The sequence below is a fragment of the Miscanthus floridulus genome, chromosome 5, assembly GCF_019320115.1.
Source record: "Miscanthus floridulus cultivar M001 chromosome 5, ASM1932011v1, whole genome shotgun sequence".
Classification (NCBI taxonomy): Eukaryota; Viridiplantae; Streptophyta; class Magnoliopsida; order Poales; family Poaceae; genus Miscanthus; species Miscanthus floridulus.
In genome coordinates, this window is record NC_089584.1 from 106,728,576 (window position 1) to 106,750,584 (window position 22,009).

General features: G+C 47.3%; 1 protein-coding gene across 1 annotated transcript; it reads left to right on the forward strand.

Annotated features, from left to right (window-relative positions):
• Positions 1–696: 696 nt before the first annotated feature.
• LOC136450418 (indole-3-pyruvate monooxygenase YUCCA2-like) lies at positions 697–20,173 on the forward strand. The gene is given in 9 exon segments (XM_066450841.1): positions 697–2,780; positions 2,859–2,939; positions 13,280–13,311; positions 13,386–13,616; positions 16,506–17,929; positions 18,919–19,167; positions 19,291–19,413; positions 19,604–19,792; positions 19,794–20,173. Coding segments are annotated over 5 exon segments (1,443 nt in total). The 5' UTR covers positions 697–2,780; positions 2,859–2,939; positions 13,280–13,311; positions 13,386–13,616; positions 16,506–17,185; the 3' UTR covers positions 19,932–20,173.
• Positions 20,174–22,009: the final 1,836 nt, after the last annotated feature.

Here is a 22,009-nt window from a genome sequence, read left to right on the forward strand (position 1 = left end):
AGGAAGCCGGGCACGAAGCTCGCTCCACTTCAGTGTCCAACACATGGCGATCGATGCGCGGCGCGGGGCCTCCTCGCCTCGATCGACGGCTCCACGTACCGGCAACACCGCGAGAGAAAAACACGGCCTCTATGATCTATGAATAATTGAATACTGAGAAGAGTGAATGCCCTGACTTTTTTTATGCATTTTCGTATGGATCCACATGAACTAGCATTTCCAATGGTCTTAGACCCGAATTTTAAAACCGATATTTTGATTCTTTTAACCTCCTCTGTGATAGTCCTAGATCTCAATTATCACGGACATCCATTTTTAACCGATTATGAATCTATAGGAAACGTTACACTACATAAATAAGGTTATTATTATTATTACAATAGTCTAGATACAAGCCCTTGGACTAAATCAATGTGTCATTTTAAACGTCTATATAAATAAGGTTTGGATACACTAAATTATAGATAGAACAAATGGGTGGCACGGCACGACACGGCCCAGGCCCGTTGAAGGCACGGCTCAACACAGCTCGGGCCCCTTGAAGGCAAGGCTCGATGAGCCATTCGTGCCATGTCGTGCCAGCCCACAGGCTCGGACTACGGCCCAGGCATGAGTCGCATGCTTCGCTCCTATGGTGAGGGATGGCGCTAGCGCTACCGAGCCTTCAAATCAAAAAAAGAAAAAGAAAAGAAAACTACGAGGAGTCTTTGTCAAAAAAAAAAAAAAACCTACGAGGAGACAGAGAGGCGATGTTTGAGCGGTGCCGGCGAGTAGCGCACGGGGGAGAGGGTCTCCCTGAACGGCGACCGGTGACCTCCTTCCTGTCCATGCGCGAATCGGATCCGGGCGGCCCTCTCCCACCTCGGGCACTCTCAGCTGTCGGCGTGGTGGCGTGCCTCGGTTCGCTGACTTAGGCTCTTCTCCGCCCTTCTGCCTCGAGGTCTGCACCTCCTCGACTCGTCGCCGACCTCCTGTGATCCTGCCTCGACCTCGAGCCCTCCACTGCAGATTCAAGACATGGAGGATTTCCCAGCCATTGGTGCACAAAGTTGCAAACTTTAGCTTGTTGTGCTCTACAAATAATGAAGAATGTGCTAGGGTTTATGTAGATTTTGAGACAAATAAACATTGTTGTGCATTGATGTAGAAACTTATCTAGGAATTTTACAATAATGCAATAACTAGTATAGATCTATATGTCTGCTTTCCAAGTTCTCCAAAGGAAACCTTTTCTTATCTGCACAAATTTAGACACATCATTTATTGAGTTTTGCCATACTGTTGAGTTAGTTGGTGAGCTGAGAATGATCTATTTCAACTTCAAGTGAAGTGTAGCATATTTTGCAATAAGCAGGAGCCTGGAAGATTAATTACAAAACATCTTTTCAAAAGGAAAAGCATTGCAAAGCAGCATAGAGTCATGTGGTGCAACGATTCTGCTATATTGAACTGGAGAGCAATTTTGTCTGGAGAAACTGTCAGTTTCCACTCGTGTAGTATAGTGGCACTGTACTGTGATCCAAGTTCAACAGGTCTTACAATATTTGTTCGACATTTGCATAACTCAGATTCAGTTGTCTGATCAAGAGTTTCTGTTTATTTAGGTTTCACTTATTATGTTTTTCCCCAGTCTATATTTGTTTTAATAGATCTTCAGAGTTATGAAAGTGTAAAACCGATAGATGCATGCATAAACCATGAAAAGTACACCGGTGATCAGCTCTACCTCCCTGCTTTATTAAACTTGTAGAGCTTGCATAACATTTCAACATGTTGCAGAACTGAAAAACATGGTTCATAGGATGCTACTCCACCATGCTACACATTTTTTCCCCTTTCAGCTATTTTCTTTCATGCATTGATCCGCCAATGGTGCCCTTATATTTGATGCAAGCTCCTTCTAATGCTCTTTAGATCCCAACTGCCCTACCAAACTATTATATTGTTGTTGATTTGCCTTTTAGATGTGCTGCCCATGATGTTCTTCACCATTTGTGGTGCTTACAGAGATGCAACTTAATCAGAAACCCAATCTGAGTTGCTTCTTTCTTCCACTAGAACTGATCTGCATGTGAGGTAACAAGTAGATTGTCTACAACACTTGGCAAAGCAAAATACAATGATCTTTATTTCAGACTTACCTTAATATATTTCACACTACATGCAAGGCTGAGTTTCATGTATTTTGCTCTGCCAAGTGACAAGTTATGTTTAGCCATGGAAAAAATATGCTGATTCAATTAGTTTGTTTGCTCATTTTGTCAGATAAATACTGGATAATGCCATGGGACAAGTAGGCTCCAAATCTTTTAGTACTTGATTTATAGTATCTCAGTGCTAACTAACCATCCACCTAACCAAATAAAACTAGCTATACACATCATGCCGAATAGAAATTAACTTACTACCATGTAGTGCATTTGCAGTCACTAAGCCTTTCCATTTAGGCTCTGAAAACTGCTGTCACTTGGTAACATTTCTTAGTTGGTTATGCATACTTTGTCATGCATCTCTAATAATTTTTCCCTTGCACAGAGAAAGCAAAAAATGCTTAACCACAAGAACCCACCTTTTTGTCTCCATCTGTTGGGGAAAGCCCTTTTGTGTATGATCGCCCGTTGGTCAGTACTTGCCGTTTGCTTTAGAAGAGCCTGCTGCTGTTTTAGTCAACTACATATTTTGGTATGGAGAGGGACGTGCAATGCACATACTTCTGAATCTACCATGTTTCCTAGCAACATGAGCAAGACAGATGTGTATTGGAGCAAAGTCTAAACAAGGTAGTAATTTCATTTATATCTAACTGAATTGTAAATCAATTAATTAGGCATTAACATTGTTGTTGATCACCAATGCAGACCGCAGTGCTCCATCCACCGGCCCTTCAGCATTCACAGATTCACCTTTTAGTGGCAGAGGACCACAAACTTTGTGAGCAGGTAGAAACAGCCGTGGCCACCCCTTCACATGTTCATTTGACATTTGGCATTGAAGAAAACTGTTGTTGTTTTAGTTGACTAGGCACTTTTGTGAACTTCTTTGTGACATATGGCTCCTCATTATGGGTGATTTCTTTTCATATTATAATCATGGATCTGCTTTAGTACCATGAATGTAAATTTAGATCAGTGTTACAGAATACCGGATAAAACATTTCATACTTAAGAATTCTGATCATGCATGATATATGGCTAGAAAAAAACCAAATGGGCTGTACCGTGCTAAGGCTGCTAGCTTACTAGCTGAAACGAACAATGTCTATTGCTACATCCGTCCAAAAATGATGCAATTCTAGATGTGGCCAAAATCAACTATCTTAAGTTTGGCTGAATTTATAGAAAACAATATCAACATTTATGTTTCCAAATAGGTTTAGGCCTCCTTTGGTTTACAGGAATTCCATGGGAAAAATGGAGGATTTCCTTTTCTATAGGATTCAACACTGTAGCACCCTTTGGCTCCTAGGATTGAACCGTAGGAAATTTGAAGGAAACATTCCTGAGCAGCTGATTTCATAGGAAAAGTACAGGAAATAAATATCCACTCCTACATCTTTGTTTCTGTGGCTTGCGTAGGAACGAGGCCAATCAAGAGCCAGATCAATGATATTACAAAGAAATAAGAGCTAGAAGACAAGCATCACATCACACCACGGGAGATTATACAATTCCTATTCCTATGAATTTCCTATACCCATCCAAGCACCTACCTTGAATATTTTCCTGTATTTTTTTTATCCTCTGTTTTGCAATTGTATTCATGCAAAATTCCTATGTTTTTCTTATTCCTATGCTTTTGCAATCCTATGTTCCAATACTATGAAATATATTCTATAATTAATCAAATTTGAAATCTCTCTCTCACGTGGCCATCCTCGATGTCCCAATCATGGAAGCCGAGCAAGAGAATTTGGAATCCGGCCAGTTGGGTAGCCAGTTCCAGCTTAGGATGGATATATGTGGGGAAGAAGCTCCTAGCATCTTTCAGGATGACTTTCGTTTCCTATTCCAGTCTCGCAAGATCCGAATAGGATTGTGAAAGCTTGTGAATTTTGAATGGTTCCATAGGAGTTTCGCCCACCCTGGTACTTATTCAGTATCATAAATATTAGCACATTTTTGTATAGATTTGGTCAAACTTCAAATCGTTTGACTCATTGAAAAGTGAGAATTACAATTTTTTTGGGACGGAGGCAGTACTTTCTAACCATATGTGCAATATGGCCTGCTGTTCCTTCTCTTATGTAGCATACCTGTCTAAATAACTCTACATATATAACTTTACATTTCTTAGTTGTAATGTGTCAGATCCGGGAAGGGCGGGCCTGGTGCAAGCGGTAGAGTCTTACCGCCTGTGACCGGAAGGTCCCGGGTTCGAGTCGCGGTCTCCTCGCATTGCACAGGCGAGGGTAAGGCTTGCCACTAACACCCTTCCCCAGACCCCGCACAGAGCGGGAGCTCTCTACACTGGGTACGCCCTTTAATGTGTCAGATCCGGTTAACAACAATGGTGATATATGTACTGAACCAAGAGAAACGTCTTGATATGCTGCTGCTCTCTGCCCCTCACCGATCGGAGGTTGTACGTGTGGACGATCGGTGGGCGTGGTTTGAAGGCTGATCGGCGGCGAGGAGCCAGCGATCGTGAGAGGAGGAAGAACGAGGTGGCGGCTAGGGTTGGACTCCCGGCTCCCTTCAGGAAGCCGGAAACAATATGTTTCTGCTTGCCATCTCAATAATGTTTACAAGTATTTATGTCTCTCAACTAAAATAGGAAATATTCTAATAAATATTCTAATAATATGGCAATCAAGATAAATATGGGCTTTTAGGCTCCTAGCCACTAGCGGGCTTGCGGCGTGAATAGCCCACGCCGGTCATAACATCTCTCCCCGCCTCGGCAAACAGCTCATCCTCGAGCTGCACATCCGGGTAGAGAGTCTTGAAGTCGTCCAGGTGCTCCCAGGTGGCGTCGTCCTCCGAAAGGCCTTGCCACTTGACGAGGATGCGCCACACGCCGCGACGGAGCTGGGCGCGCAGGACCTGCGCAGGGGCTGGCAGCAGTCGCCCGTCCTGAACCGGTGGCAGCACGGCCGGTGTTGATGGTGGCGAGCCGGCGTAGTTGTAAGGCTTTAACAGCCCCACATGGAAAACGTCATGCAGGCGCGCGTCTGCGGGGAGTCGGAGACGATAAGCCACCTGCCCGATGCGCTCGACGATCTGGAACGGCCCGGCGTAGCGTGGGCGCAACTTGCCCTTGGACGGCGAAGCGAGCGCATGGGTGGGTCGATGGAGAAGTCGGAGCAGCACCCATGCGCCCACGTCGAACTCCACCGCGCGATGGTGCTCATCGTAGTGGCGCTTGGCGTACTGCTGGGCCTGAAGAAGACGCTCGCAAACCTCCTCCAGGAACGTGTCGTGGTCCCACAGCATGGCGTCCACCGCCTCTGTCTGGGCCGCCCCGGCGTGGTGTGGCAGGAGGGGTGGCGGGGGTCGGCCGTACACAACCTCGAACGGCGACGCTCGGAGCGTTGTGTGGTACGAGGTGTTGTAGCAGTACTCCGCCCAGGAGAGCCAGTCGACCCACGAGCGAGGCCGATCACCTGTCGCACAGCGCAAGTACATCGCGATGATCTTGTTGACGACCTTGGACTGGCCGTACGTCTGGGGGTGAAAGGCCGTACTGAGCCGCTGCTTGACACCTGCACATTTAAAGAGATCGCGCCAGAGATTGCTGGTGAAGACTGGGTCGCGATCGCTGACGATGGAGCTGGGGAAATCGTGCAGGCGCACGATCCCGTCGAAGAAGGCACGGGCGACGGAGGCGGCGGTGTAGGGGTGGCTGAGCGCGATGAAGTGGGCGTACTTCGAGAAGCGGTCCACCATCGTCAGGACCACAGACTTGCCGTGCACCTTCGGCAGCCCCTCGATGAAGTCCATGGAGATATCCGCCCAGACCTGCGACGGAACGTCCAAAGGCTGAAGGAGGCCGGCCGGCTGTGTGGTCGGCGTCTTGTTCCGCTGGCACACGTCGCAGGAGCGGACGAAGTCGTGCACCAGCTGGCGGTCGCCGGGGATGTAGAAATCCACGCGGAGGCGCACAAGGGTTTTCTGGACCCCCTCGTGTCCAGCCGAGTGAGCCAGGTTCACCACCTGGTGGCGCAAGTCGTCGGTTGCAGGCACGTAGATGCGCTTGCCGTGGAGGAGGAAACCGTCGGCGGCTGCCCACGGCTCGCCCAGAGACGCAACCTCCAGCTGCTGCAGCAGGTCGCGCACGACCGGGTCAGCCGCGGTGGCGCGGCGAATGTCGGCGTAGAGGTCGAAGGAGGGCCCCGAGAGGGCACAAAGCGCCGCAGTCTCCTCGTCGCGGCGGGACAGCGCATCGGCCGCCGAGTTGAGCCGCCCGGGGCGGTACTCGACGGTGAAATCGAACCCGAACAGCTTGCTGAGCCACTGGTGCTGAGGCACGGTGGACAGCCGCTGGTCCAGGAGGAACTTCAGGCTGTAGTGGTCGGTGCGGACGAGGAACCGACGCCCCCACAAGTACGGGCGCCAGTGCCGGACGGCTTGCACCAGCCCGATGAGCTCGCACTCGTAGGCCGCCAGCTTGACATGGCGGGCAGCGAAGGGTCGACTGAAGAAAGCCAGGGGTCCCCCCCCAAGTGTAGAACGGCGCCAAAGCCGGTGCCGGACGCGTCGCAGTCGACCACGAACTGGCGCTCGAAGTCGGGCATCTGTAGAACCGGCGCCGACGAGAGCGCCCGCTTCAGGGCAGCGAAGGCCTCATCCGCCTCCGCCGTCCAAACGAACGCCTCCTTCCGCAGGAGACGTGTGAGTGGTGCCGCGATGGAGCCGAAGTCGCGGATGAACTTCCTGTAGTAGCTGGCGAGGCCCAGGAAGCCACGCACCCCGCGTGGAGAGCGCGATAGCGGCCACGAGGCGACCGCGGCCACCTTGTCGCTGTCCATGGCGACGCCGTCGGCGTTGATGACGTGGCCGAGGTAGGTGACGGAGAGGGCCCCGAAGGAGCACTTCGACCTCTTTAGAAAGAGGCCGTGGGCTCGTAGGGCGGTGAAGACGAGGCCGACATGCTGCAGGTGCTCAGACCACGACGTGCTGTAGATCAAAATGTCGTCGAAGAAAACCAGCACGAACCTGCGGAGGAAGGGGCGGAGCACATCGTTCATCAACGCCTGAAATGTCGCAGGGGCGTTGGAGAGCCCAAACGGCATCACCAAGAACTCGAAGTGGCCGTGGTGGGTGCGGAACGCCGTCTTCTCGATGTCCGCCGGGTGCATGCGCACCTGGTGGTACCCCGAGCGGAGGTCGAGCTTGGTGAAGTACTTGGCCCCGTGGAGCTCGTCGAGGAGCTCGTCAACCACCGGGATCGGGAACTTGTCCTTGGACGTACGGTCGTTGAGCGCGCGGTAGTCGATGCAGAAGCGCCACGACCCATCCGCCTTCTTGACGAGGAGCACGGGTGCTGAGAACGGAGAAGTACTGGGGCGGATGATGCCCTGCTCCAGCATGGCGGCGCACTGCCGCTCGAGCTCGTCCTTCTGCAACTGAGGGTACCGGTACGGCTGCACTGCCACCGGCGCGGTCCTGGGCAGCAGGTGTATGCGGTGGTCGTAGGGGCGGGCTGGTGGAAGGCCGCGCGGTGTGTCGAAGACGGCGTCGTGCTGAAGTAGGAGCTCGTCCAGCAGCGGGTGGTGCGGGTCCGAAGCGACCGCTGCTAGGAGGGCGCGCCCGGGGCGCCCACACACCGCCACGTGACGCGGCGGCCCTCATGCAGGAAGGACACGGTGAGCCCCTCGAAGTCCCAGGTGAGGGGGCCCAGCGTGCCAAGGAAGTCGACGCCGAGGATGAAGTCGAAACAGCCGAGCGTGAGGCCGACGCAGGTGATGGAGAAAGGCGCCCCGTAGATGTTGACGGGCACGTCGCGTGCGATGCCTTCACACGGCACGCGCTCGCCGTTGGCCACCGTAATGCGAAGCTGGTCGCCCCCCTGAGGAGCGAGACCAAGGCGCCGCATGACTGCGCCCTGGAGGAAGGTGTGGGTGGAGCAGGTGTCCAGGAGGGCGAGGAGGCGCTCGCCCTTGATCGTCACGGGCAGGAGCATAGTGTGGAACGTCCTGATGCCTGCAAGAGCGTGTACAGAAACCACAAGAGCGTGAGCGTGAGCATCCGCTGCGGCGGTGGCGTCTTCGGGCAAGGCCGCGGCTGCGTCGTCGGCTGCCCCCTCCACGTCGTCGTTGAGGAAGTCGTCCGCCTCCAGGAAGAACAGGCGGGGGCACACGTGCCCACGCACGTACTGCTCGTCGCAGTTGTAGCAGAGGCCCTGACGACGGCGTTCCTGCATCTCAGCCGGCGAGAGGCGACGGTACGGCCGCACGGGTGCCGCCGGGGCTGCTGCGCCCGGTGCTGCAGCGGCGGCGGCGGGCAGCGCAGGCAGCGCTGGTGCGCCAGCCGGGGCCCCGGCCGCAGCCGCCCCCTGTTGGCGTGGGGGAAAGGCTGGCCGCGGGGGAGGGCGGGCGCCGCGCTGCGGAGGGGGTGCTGCCGCGGTCAAGGGCCTATTGGGCCTTAGCCCATTAGGGTTAATTAGTCGCTTGCTTAGGGGCCAAGTCAGACCTCTCTATATAATGAGAGGAGATGTATCAATCTAGAATTAAGCAAGAGATTAGAAAGAAATCCCTTCTCTCTTGCTTGATTCTAGATTGATACATCTCTCATTATATAGAGAGGTCTGACTTGGCCCCTAAGCAAGCGACTAATTAACCCTAATGGGCTAAGGCCCAATAGGCCCTTGACTCCTCTAACACTACACCCCACCTGGACATGCAGCTCGTCCTCGAGCTGCAATCTAACGATGACACTAACGATGCCTCCACTAGACACAAACCGAACACCTAAAAATAAGCCTTTTACATCTCGGCTTATTTTATTGACCTGAAGAAGACTACGACTCTTTATTTTTGACTCCTGAAGATACGGCGGGCACCCTCCGCTTGCTGGACCAGCACGTGTGTAGCCACCTGGATCCCATGGAGACCATCGGAACGAGAGGGGTGCACGGGTATGGCCACCTAGAATTAATGGCAACAGCAACCAGCGGAGACATGCTCGTGGCGAACGGTGGCGGAATGCGATGGTGCTAGGCAGTGCGTTCCCGCCGGTGACAAGGAGGAAAGCTGCTCCCATATCGCCGGTGCCGCAGAGTTGGAGTTCGCCGCCCACGGAAAAAACACCATGCTTGCGCCTGAAGACAACAGCAGGTTGGTGCGGTTGCTGGCGGCCATCCAACCAGGCGAGGTCGACCGACCATGCTAGGTCGCGCTCCCCTATGCTGAGGTCGACCGCCGCCAAGGTCTCCTCGTGCATAGGTGAACGCATCTTCTACAGCCGCCGGCGTGCTAGGAGGCCACGCGCCGCAGCCTGCAGCCGCACCGCCGCAAACACCTGGCAGGCACTTGCCCGCGCAATCGCCTTCCTCTCCGTGAGCTGCAAGGCTGCTGCTGTAGGGACGACTGGCCGCAAACCGGCGATCCAAGCCGGAAGCGGTGGCGGCAGCAACTGCTGTTGGGACGTCGGCGACGGGTTCGGCTGCGGCCCCAGCAGGAACCCATGAATCCCGGCCACCATCTTGCCGAGGTCAAGGATCGCCGCCGTCAACTGCTCATTCGTCATGACGCCCACGGCGGAGGACGACGAGTGGACATGATCGAACCAGAGATCTCTGATACCAGGTTGATATGCTGCTGCTCTCTGCCCCTCACCGATCGGAGGTTGTACGTGTGGACGATCGGTGGGCGTGGTTTGAAGGCTGATCGGCGGCGAGGAGCCAGCGATCGTGAGAGGAGGAAGAACGAGGTGGCGGCTAGGGTTGGACTCCCGGCTCCCTTCAGGAAGCCGGAAACAATATGTTTCTGCCTGCCATCTCAATAATGTTTACAAGTATTTATATGTCTCTCAACTAAAATAGGAAATATTCTAATAAATATTCTAATAATATGGCAATCAAGATAAATACGGGCTTTTAGGCTCCTAGCCACTAGCGGGCTTGCGGCGTGAATAGCCCACGCCGGTCATAACACGTCTTCTTTCTCTATTTACAATTATAATTTTCTGCAATCTTTGCTTTTTTTTTCATCCAAACTGAAGAGTTTTCTGCAGCTGCCATAGTTTGGCTGGTAGGGCGCACAAGGCACGCACCAATTTCTAGTGATATTTTTGCCAACTTTCAAACTTACCATGTTGAGGATTTAAATGAACCTCTTATGTTGAAACCACTCTAGCAATTGAGATTGGTGCAGCCCCCTTAGTTCCTTCTACTTATTGTGTTTTTGCTCGCCTTGGTGTGGCTGTCTTTATTTTGAACTAAAATCCACCCTGTACATAATTTCTTTTCCCCTTAATTGAGAGGCAGAGCTCCTGCCATTTGCGTTTTAAAAAAAAAAACTCTAGCAAGTGAGATTGCTATGCTGACAAATGAACTAAAGTAATGTTTGCATCTTTAATTTGACAAGTGTGCTTTCAAGCTCATGAAATTTCTACGTTTCTGATACATGACTTCATGCTTTATGGTTTGACACTGCCCTCAGAATGTGGTCCATTTTGTCTTTAGTCTTTATGCTATTTATATACCTGCATAGTGGAATTGTATTGAAAGGCACACAGCCCATGCAATACTAGTCAAGTTCTATTTTTTCATTCCGCAAAGTGCACCTGTTACTTATTGAAATCTATAAATATGCCATGCGTGCACACTCTCTGAACATCCTCCAAGGAATCCAGTGCCTACCTATTGTTATCTCCAGCAATTCTTGAACTCCTTATGTAGCATCGCTTACCCTTGTAAGTTGACTATTGTCACTTTGCCACTCAAGTAGAAATATTCTGCTTAGGCCTTTCTGAAAGTAAAGGTACTTCCCATTTTCAAATAGCAGTTGCTAACTTGCTAAGATAAACTGACGGAGCATTCTAGAGTCTTCAAATTTGTAACTTGAAACAATAGAATTGCATTCAAGCAATTTTTTATTCATATGATAGATGCAAGGACATTGAATCGAGCTAATTATATCACTTTGTTAAATCTGAAATGCATACTATTTGTCATATTCGCCTTTTCCATAAAGAAAAAAGGTGTATGCAATGTGGAATATGGTTCTTTAACTTTCTTACTAATTCGTGTTAATGATACCCATAACCAAAGATTCCAATATTATTATATTCGTGCATTAACTTACGCATGTGCAATAATCTTGCCCTTACAAGTACAATTTGATTAAGGGCCTGTTTGGATCCATCAGCACTAAAAATTAGCTAGCTAATAGCTAATAGCTGCTATTTTTTAGCTAGCTAATTTTTAGTAGGAGGCCGTTTGGATCCACCTGTTAATAGGTGGTTGGATAGTGAGTTGAAGGTGCATTTGAACAATTAGCACCTATTAGCAACTCCAAACCAGCTAATGGAACTAATAGTTAGCAGCCCCCTAGCTAATAATTAGCAGGTCTGTTTTGATCCACTAGTATTAATTTTAGCTGCTAATTTTTAGTGCTAATGTATCCAAACGGGCCCTAATACACAAGGGACTTTTGTAGTTTCTACTTATACTTGTTCCAACAGGTGTGTATTTATTTTTCAAGAGAGGCAGACTTCATCACCTTTTCCTGCTTTATCTATCCCTTTGCATATCCATTTTTTATAATCTTTTCCATATCCAGTTAGTTTGCACTGTCTCCTTAGCATGACATAAACTACTCATGAGAAATGACTTAACGCTTTAGGTGCCATGGTATTCAGGACTTACGTTTCTTGAATTTGGTGTTACCTCAGTGTATATATGTCATGGCTAACATGATTGCTGGTATTACCGTAAACTATGTTTACCGTTCCTTGCAAGTTATGGCTGTGTTCTGTATGTAGGGGAGTTCTGCTCCAGTAAACAGTTTTACTATGTGGAAGCACAAGTCCAGCTAGAGTCACACAAAAGTAACCCGCTGAAAAATCTACTTTCAGCTATTTTATATGTCAAGTTATGCTTCGAGAAAAAATATTTACGCAATGTCATTGGCCGCAAAATTTCCATGGGAATCATTTCATTGTTCTTTTGGATCACTGCCACGCATTGGCTGGTCCGGAGTGCTACATTAATCAATATAGTTGCATCCTTGCTGGTCAAATGCTTCATAAATTTATTAGTGTTCTTCTCTACTGTTTTAAGAAACAAGTATATTTCTCACAGTCAATCATTGTTAGATGAACAATACAGAATAAGTGAGACAATGAAGCTGAGGAGTCTTTAATCTTTACAATACTCTAGTGCATTAGATGGACTTGTTATGAGATCTAAACTCTTTTGCTTAATAACCCCCTATTCTACCCTATAGCTATTTCTATATATTTGCAGTCAAGTTTTAGGCTAGTTTCTGATAGAGTTTACCTGTTCTTTATGTAACATTCTACAACATGAATTCGCTTTTGGCTGAAAAAGTCATCAGCAACAAAAGAGGCTGGAAAATGCCTGTAGTTATTTAATATAAATAGACTACTTCATGGGATAGATTCTCAGGCTTAAAAGGTGTAGTTGTATATTTCAAGCTACATGAGCATGCATCTTTGCCATTACTACAATCAGTTATCAAAACACAACAGGCAAAAGCACTGAGCAGGAAATTTGTTCTGTGTTGTTAGTGGCTCTGGTCCCTTTTCTTTGTTTACAGTCGAGATACCCAAAACTGACACCTTTTCTAGTATTTTATTTTCACACCATTATGATGGATCACAAAATATGGTTGTGTACTCCTTGCTTGATAAACACAAATTACAATAAGGATTCTGCTTCATCTGTCTATTTTCTAGAAGAAAATTTTAGGCATGTACTGGACTTTACTGTTCCGACCTCTGATTTTCTCATTAGTGAACATTATGCTTCAGTAGCCCTGCATTTTATATGGGACGTGCCTATACTGAATGAACATCGATTTTTTAAATATGTATTTAGTGCAAATGGAGTAAAATGTTCTACACTGCACAATTGAAAAGGACGAAGTGACATCAACCTATAATGCTGTATTATCCTTTTCAGCGTAAACTGCCTTTTCTGCAAAGAACCTATGTAGTACACACCTTAAATTCGACAATCTACGAAACAAATTTCTTTGTGCCTGCTCAAATTTGCCATTCTATAAAACTTTTCATCTGTCATTTTGCTTGTAAACCTTAAATGGGTATACTCCTTTGTCATTGGTTGATTTCTGTTCCTTTCTCTTCCACTGCAGCAGTGCAGCCCAAGGAATCCACTTCTATTGAGGTGTGTACGATTTTCCTTTTTTCAGTCCCAGACACTGGCTATCAATTGAAGCATTCCTTCATAACTCTGCACAGGCTGCCTCTTTTTTGATGATGTAACAATTTTCAGCCTATGGCCAAGTAAATGCCTTGGTGGGTTTCAACTCTAGCCTACCCCAACTTGCTTGGGACTTAAAGGCTATGTTGTTGTTGTTGTTGTGGTCAAGTAAATGCCTTTCTCGGATACTGCTTGAAACTTTGTGTTGAGTGGGAGGAATTGTTACTGCCCATTACATGTTCAAATTATTCAAGGTCCTAAGCAGTGAGGTATGATTTCTATCACAGTTATTTTGACAACTATTTGTAAATGAAGGTGGCACTATGCTATTATGTTACCTTTTTACACATTATTTATTTCATACATGTGCCATTGTACTGGATACAATTAAGTCCTACTCTCTCCTTTCCAAATTATAGCCCACTTTAACTTTGTCCTGAGTGAAAATTTGACCATTTTTTATAGAAAAATGCACCAACACTACAAACATTAAATAAATAAATAGTTTCATTAAATCCACCATGAAAGATATCTTAATAGTGCATTTATTTGGTATTGTAGATGTTAATATATTTTTCTAAAACTTGGTCAAAGTTAGAGAAATTTAACTTATCACAAAGCTAAAGTCATGATTATACTTTGTGTATGTCACTAGCAACTAATGCCTAGACAAATACTTACCCTCAGATCAATATTTTTTTTCATGATATGGCATATTGTTGATTAATCAAGGTTATAAATTAGAGGGATTGGCATAATGTAGCATGTTTGATATTGTTGAGCCTCATTGATGCTTTATATAGAGTATAACAAATCTTGGAGAGCAAAAAGAATTTCCTAGAGATAAGGCAGTTGTCCCGGGATTGATACAAATTCAAAACTAACGTATCTCGAGATATCCCAGTATAAAAAAAAGGGCAGACCCAGTGCCGGAGGCTCCCACATGAGTGGGGTCTGGGGAAGGGATAAACCGAGACAAGCCCTTCCCCCGCAAAATCTGCGGAGAGGCTGCTTCGAACTCACGACCTGGTGACTCAGTGAGACAGCTCTCACCACTGCACCAGGCTTGCCCTTCGAGATATCCCAGTATACTCTTAAGTATTAACACCTTTTCCCCGCCCTCCCCCATCCAGACTTGAGAAGAAGCTGAAGATATCCCTTACTGCTACTTGCACCGAGTCTTCTGTTGTTTCAACCTTGACTTGTTGGAAGGGTATACTTCTACATTCTGTGTCCTGTAGTGCTCTACCTGCAACAATGCTGGGTCTGTGAGATGATTCATGGCATTTGAAACAGCATTCACTCCTACCGAAAGGGTAGTTGGAGCTGTTTACTCACCAAAATAAAGGAAACAGCATTCTGAGAGTGCTCTCACTGCAAGAATCCCCAAAAGCGATGGCTCAAGAGATCGCATTGTACGGTAGTGGGCTGGGTACAGAGGAATCTAGTGGGAATCCTGGAGCAAGTATACTGGGAGAATGGCAGGCATGAGCTATGTCTCAGTGGATCCTCCATCATTGGAAGATGGATCCTTGTAGCATGTGCTGAGTGTGCAGCAGGAGTGATTTGGGTCTGATTGGTGGCAAGCAGGGTACTGCTCTCATGTAGGGCAAAAAGGTCACAATTTGCTTGCACCCACTGAGGAAGCTTGTTAGGTTCCCCATTTTTTTGTGCCCCACAGCAGGGGTGCGTTGGTTTCCTGGGGAGGAAACTGGGTTTGTGTGAGTTGTATTGTGTGCATATTGTATGTATATCTTCTTAATGCTAGCAACAAAGAAAATGGTGTCTGGTTATCAGTCAGTGGAGAATACAAGAAGTTAGGTAAATGGTGAACCCATTGTATATATATCGCTATGTTGCTCAACAGAGCACACCACACCAGAATGGCATCATTAGTTTCAGTCCTGCTGCACACCTGGCCCTGTTTTGCTTGACTTTTTAGCTGTGATCAACCTATATGATCAGCTAAAAAAATGCTTTTCTTGTCCTTGGAACTTATCGGATTACCACTCATTTATAGTTCACCCATGAGAAAATTTCGCTTCTGCTTACTACCCTCATTAAAATTAGAAATACATAGTTCCTCCTATGTTTTCATGTTCTTTACATCTCCATTAGAGTAGAGACCACATAGCTGGCTGTGCTGCACAAGAGTAGGAGTAGGTGAGGTGGAAAGCAAATTAGCAGTAGGTTAAGGTAGTAAGATAGTGAGGACACCTGTCTTGAATTTGAAACTTTATTGAAATATTCAACCGTCCATCATTGCATTAGATTCTTTCAGTTATGGGCAAATTTTGGTTCATTCGAGTGGAACATGGGATTTTGGCTGAGTGCAACGGCAATTCTGGTTATTCTTGTTTGTTTGGAGTTGACATTTTGAATTGTTAGGCCCTACCAAGGAGAGATGTTGGGAACACCACTATTTTGTAGGGATCTTCTGAATGCAAAAATGAAATTAGGTATAGCACTTAGTCAGTCGGTTTGTAGGGGGTCATTTGTCAGGTGCAGTGCCACGATAGTGTGTTACAACATGAATTGCTGACGGCTGGCAACTTAGGTCTAATAATTCCTTGATGCTGTGTTGGAAACAAGATAGTCCATGAACAATCATTGAAAAAGTTCAAGAATGCTGAAATTTCCGATTTACCTAGGCGCTGCCATTCAGTGTCCCAATTCAAAGGATCGTCCTAAACATTGTTTTCAGCTAGTGATTTTCATGGTACCGGACACTGATGTAGCTACAATTGTGCCAGATGCTGACCAGTTCTTATTGTTCGTGGATGCTTCTAGGATATTGTCTCAGGCAAACAGTTCTGTGGATACTTCTAGGTTAGCTTCAGGAGTAGAACACACATTTCATAACATAGTAGCTTACATAACTCTCTGAGAATCATTCATCTTTAACTGCATGAGATCATTGCTGGGGCATTAGGTATGGCAGAATAAATCATGGCACACAATGGTTGCAGTTGCTTTGGCTAATATATTAACTTCTACTATCCTTTTTAGGCATCTTTGCTTTAGCAGGCTTAGCTGTTACAGTTTAAGCATTAACTATGTACTTAAATCCTGCCATGAAAAAAAAGTATATTCTCATGCTTGTTTTTTGAGGGCTATTACACCTCATGTACAGTTCCGTGATTAAACTATGTCACTAGGGTCTGATATCCTATGCATGTTCTCTTTTGTGAGACCTTGCCACACGTCTGCCTGAGTCACTAAGTGATCCTCCATGACTCACCTTTCTATATTATTTTGGGATGGGCGTACTTGATCTGAATCAAAATGAGACTCCTACATAGAGTATATAGGGCACACAACTAGCTTAGCTAGGCCATGCATTCAAAAGCTGTGCATAGAACTCTAGAAGACGGACACCTTCAGAACTTCCTCCTCTCTACTCATATTTCCCTACTGTCTTCTAACTCATCAAACAACAAAGAGTCCCACTAGATTGCCCAGGCACCGACCTCTTGAGAAGAACCATGATTCTTATAAAGCATTCGCATCAGTCTTCACAGTGTCTTCCGGAGATGCACACAACAGTGTCTTCCGGATATGCCGCCCTGTTCGCTTGGCTGATAAGCCATGGCTGAAAGTACTGTTGGCTGATTTGTTGTGAGAGAAAAATACTGTTTGTTGGCTGAAAAAGTACGGCTTATAAGCCAAGCGAACAGGGCGCCCCATATCTCCCCCATCCTTCTCTCTCGCCCATGCCTTCATAAGCAGCAAAGTTGGCTGGTTATGTGTACACCATGAAGTTTGAAGCCAACACATCCGTTTCTCGCTAGTAAGATCAAGAAAAACCCACTGAAGCCTACTTCCTACCTGAATCTTCATGGATCCTTGGAGTGAAAGTGAGGGCAAGAGAGCCCATGATCCTATCTTCAAATGTTCCAGCCAAAACCACCACTTCAAGGAAATGAGCGCTGATGCTGCTGTCGCTCTCTCTGAGAGATGTACATGCATCTGGGTTTCAGGTCCAATTATCGTTGGTGCAGGACCATCAGGGCTTGCTGTTGCTGCATGTCTCAAGGAGAAGGGGATCAGCAGCCTTATTCTTGAGCGCTCCAGCTGCATAGCTTCCCTTTGGCAGCTCAAGACATATGATCGTCTCAGCCTTCATCTTCCTCGGAAATTTTGTGAGCTTCCTCTCATGCCTTTCCCTGCCAACTACCCGATATATCCCTCAAAGCAGCAGTTTGTAGCCTACCTGGAGAGCTATGCTGCAAGTTTTGGCATAAGTCCCACATACAATCGCACAGTGGTGTGCGCAGAGTATGATGAACAGCTTCTGCTATGGCGTGTGAGGACGCAGACTTCTGGCACAACGGGACAGGAGGTGGAGTATTTATCCCGGTGGCTTATTGTGGCAACTGGTGAGAATGCTGAGGCTGTGCAGCCAGATATTGGTGGTCTACAAGAGTTCCCGGGAACAATCATGCACACCAGTGCATATAAAAGCGGCAGTGCATTCACTGGGAAGCGTGTTCTCGTTGTCGGGTGTGGAAACTCCGGGATGGAGGTGTGCCTAGACCTCTGCAACCACGATGCAGAGCCCCATATTGTAGTAAGAGATGCTGTACGTGACTTCTCTCTACTTCTCAATTCCTTTTCTTTCCTATGTTATTAAGCATTCTTAATTAGTTATACTGTTCTGTGACTTATATCTGTTTCCTACTCTTAATTCTGTAAAGTGATAGTGGTGTAAATAACAAGAGGTGCCCCCTGGTTGCTATTTTTGGTTGTTTACAAGTGCTGGTTTAGCCTGTGCTAGTTATCAGCAACTTGTGCTCTTCACAAGCTCATGAGCTTGAGGAAGGGTTAGAGCCTGAAAAAAATCATTTTGTTGCATTAAAAGCAAGACCTTTCATGAGCAGCTTTATTTGCATTAAGTTATGCTAGTTCAGGGTAGTTGTCACTTAGGAAAGAAGAGATATTCTTGAGATTTAAGGCTTCTTCTGTGGCTGCTATTTGTATTCGCATTAGTTCTTTCTTGGGATTCATCGCCATGCGCGTGTACTTGCAGCTACTCTAACCATCAGTGTGCGTGCTTCACACACATGTATGTTTTGGTTCTTTCATTGCTCCCTGCTAGTATTTTTCTTGCCCCAAGGGTAGTGCAAAGTGTATTCTCGTCTATACTTTAATGAGAAAACTACGGTTTGCATGCACTAGCCATGTGTCCCCATCACCACCACGAGAGTATAGCATAAGTTTGTCACTTTAAAAGAAACATTAACAAAATGGCTTGAGAACCTACCTTTCCCGACTAGGTGCATTCCTTTCTCACAGCTCTTTCAGCTTTGAAAGAGCTTAGTGTAATTAAAATAGTTGCAATCTGTGTTTGCATTATATACTATACTATGTTGGAGATAAGGGAATAAGTTTGGTCCAAGGCCCGCGTTTCGAAAAAGAAAGTATGGTCCTGATCATTTTGCTACTTGTAGCATGCAGAAAGCAGCATTTGGAGAACAGATATTTATTCTGATTAATTGTCTGATCCAACCATTAGTCAGATGTTGCCTTTTGTGCATGAGCCCAGGCTAAGATTGTGTTCATCATTGGCAGGTACACATCTTGCCCAGGGAGATGCTTGGTCACTCCACCTTTGGTCTGTCAATGTGGCTGCTCAAGTGGCTCCCAGTCCACGTTGTGGACCGTGTTCTACTGTGCATAACATGGGCCATGCTTGGGGATACTGCTCAGCTTGGGCTAAAGCGGCCGGCCTTTGGTCCTCTTGAGCTCAAGTCACTGTCAGGAAAGACCCCAGTTCTTGACGTCGGCACATTTGCAAAGATTAAGTCTGGTGATATCAAGGTCTGTTTTCACGCATTTGAGGCACAAAGCACGAGAGATTGATTGTTGAGTGGAATCAACTGATCAACCTCTGTCTTGATTTAGTCCTGACATGTATCTTCCCCCATTGATTGAACCGTGCAGGTACGACCTGCCATAAGACAGATATCAGGAAGAGTGGTAGAATTTGCGGATGGTGGGTTGGATGAGTTTGATGCCATTGTGCTTGCGACTGGCTACAAGAGCAACGTTCCCTTCTGGTTGAAGGTACCTTTAATCCAAATCTGACCATGTAATGAAAATATTGTAATTACTTAGAACAATAAGCTTGAAGTTAGACAAGAAAATAGTCATAATCATGCCTTTTTGCCAATTTTTGTAGTGGATAGATTGGTGAGATACTGTTCTTATGATGCATCCTTGATAGCTAAATCGAGTTTTGCTTTGAATTGGTCAGGACCGAGAGTTATTTTCTGAAAAAGATGGCTTGCCGAGAAAAGCATTTCCGAACGGGTGGAAGGGCGAGAACGGCCTGTACTCGGTTGGATTCACCCGGCGTGGACTGATGGGGACCTCGGTCGAGGCCAGGAGTATCGCCCACGACATCGAGCAGCAATGGAAGGCCAAAGGGATGCATCCGGATGGTTCCTCCAGCTCCCGTCGCTGTTGTTTACCATGATGACGGGAGCCGTGTCGTCTGTCATCTCGCTGAGAAGCTTGTGAATACACTAGTGGTAGGTTTGGCGAGTGATACGATATTTGCCGACTTGGGTGGTGGGCTGTGAATTGCCAAAGGGTGTATGCATTCTGCTGCTCTGTTGCCTGCGTGTGTAGTGCTTGTATAGGGGGGGTATGGGTATTGTACTGTCATTTTTTGCGTTTGTTGGTTTTGATGATGACTAACCATCCTAAAGGGCATAGGCATGCTCGTGGGGGTGAATACTGAGGTGCCCGTGTTCTTCAAAAGTCGGGCTCAGTTGACTTGGCCTCTACTGATAATGAATGAATCTTGCCTGGTTTTGTGTACGGTTTCGTGGCACTCGCTTTGTTGTTGCTGTGGTCACTGGTGACCTGTTATGTTACTAACTAATGTACTACTAGTACAACGATGGCTTTGCTCCATCACGTTACTTTCGGCACGGAGCTTTTGGATGGATGCTTTGGATGCCCCTCACACTCCAGGACCATGCCCTACAAAGGCTACAGCTCTCTATCCTTGAATAAAGGACAAGATCGGCTACCTACTGGGAATCCGTTCTTGCTTTTGGTGGCCGTGCACAAAACCAAAAGTTTCGGTTGCTGGGCAGCGAGCAGGAGCAGCAATGCAATCTTTGCGTTGCGTATCACCCGGCGATATGACAGTTGGATCGTGCCTGCCAAAGTGCCAAAGGGAAAGAGCCTCCACCGCTCCGGGCTCGGTACAGACTACAGATAAGGATGGCAACTGGATGTACCTGTCGGGTATCGTCGGAACGTTTTCTTCTCCGTTACGGAGAATTTATCTCGTCCCCATTCTCGTTAACTGTCTCGGGTATAGATTCTTGCCCATCCCTGTACCCATCGGGCAGCGGTCGGGTAACAGATACCCGACGGGTACTGCATACCCAATAAACAAGGACACTTGGGGTCGTAGCTTTGTAACCGGAGACATTTCTTCTTCACCCGGGTATAAGTGTCGGAGTCTCGGAGATGCCGAGCAGAAGGAGCGAGGTTGCGAGGAGGACGAGCAAATGTGGCAGAGAGACCGAACTGAGGAAGCGAGGGGCACGAGCGCTCGTGAGGCAGGCGTGCTTGTGCTCCTGGCGGAGATGGTGAGGAAAAATTGAACTAGGGTTTCTAGAACACACAAACAATATATATGATTGTTCAGATTTGGGCCTAATACTCGCATGACAGCTCAAATAGTCGGGTTCTCCAACGGGTAACGGGACGGGTAAACAGGGAATGTTCCCGTACCCGCTATACCCGTCGGGATGGATTATTGTCTATTTAGATGTCCGCGGGTAAAGATATGATTACATCTCCATCCCCTAATGGATCAAATACCCGTCGGGTATCGGGTATCGGGGCCGTTGCCATCTTTAACTACAGAGCAGGCACGATCCCACAGAGGTCACTTGGCAGAGGATGAGGTTATTCCTGGGTGGAAAGACAGCCAGAATATTCCACAGGACTCATTTGCCTTTCACTGTGGGAAAAGACAGCATGCGACGCTAATATCTGTCCTTGACTTGCTCATGAAACCTTTTCATCTTTTGGCCTTGTTCATCCTGCTGTTGGTCTTGATTCTTACTTGAAGCAATTCGACCACGTAAGCTGATGCACGCATGTTTACTGTTTAGCACTTTAGTTACATAGGCAATGTCGTTTCCTGACAACTTACTGTCTTTGCGTCAACGCAAGATTCATCTACACCGATGGCGATGTGGATGAGTTGGTAACCACGCGTCAAGCGATTCAAGGTTCAGTCGCCAATGCTATCTAATGATTGCTTAATAAACAACTGTACCCAGATGAGATCTCTGAACTGAAATGAGGATGAGCAGAGCAGTGGGGATGGAGGCGTCCGTGAAGGAGGCTGACGAAACGGAGATCGATCAATTTTAATTTTAAGCGTCATGGCACAGGGCAGCGCACATGCGCGTATGGTGGTGCATCGATGCATCACATTCGCGTCGTCCCTGCAAGCACCAAGAGCTAGCGGCCGGATTTGACCCCGTCGAGGTGTCACAGCACGATGATGGGATGAGCTAGCTAGCTGGTCGATAGCAACGTCTGTGATCTCTCAACACCACGGCCGGTCACGTTAGAAAGACGGCACCGGTCAGTCGGTCGCGTGGGTCACTGCCACTGGATCTCTCCT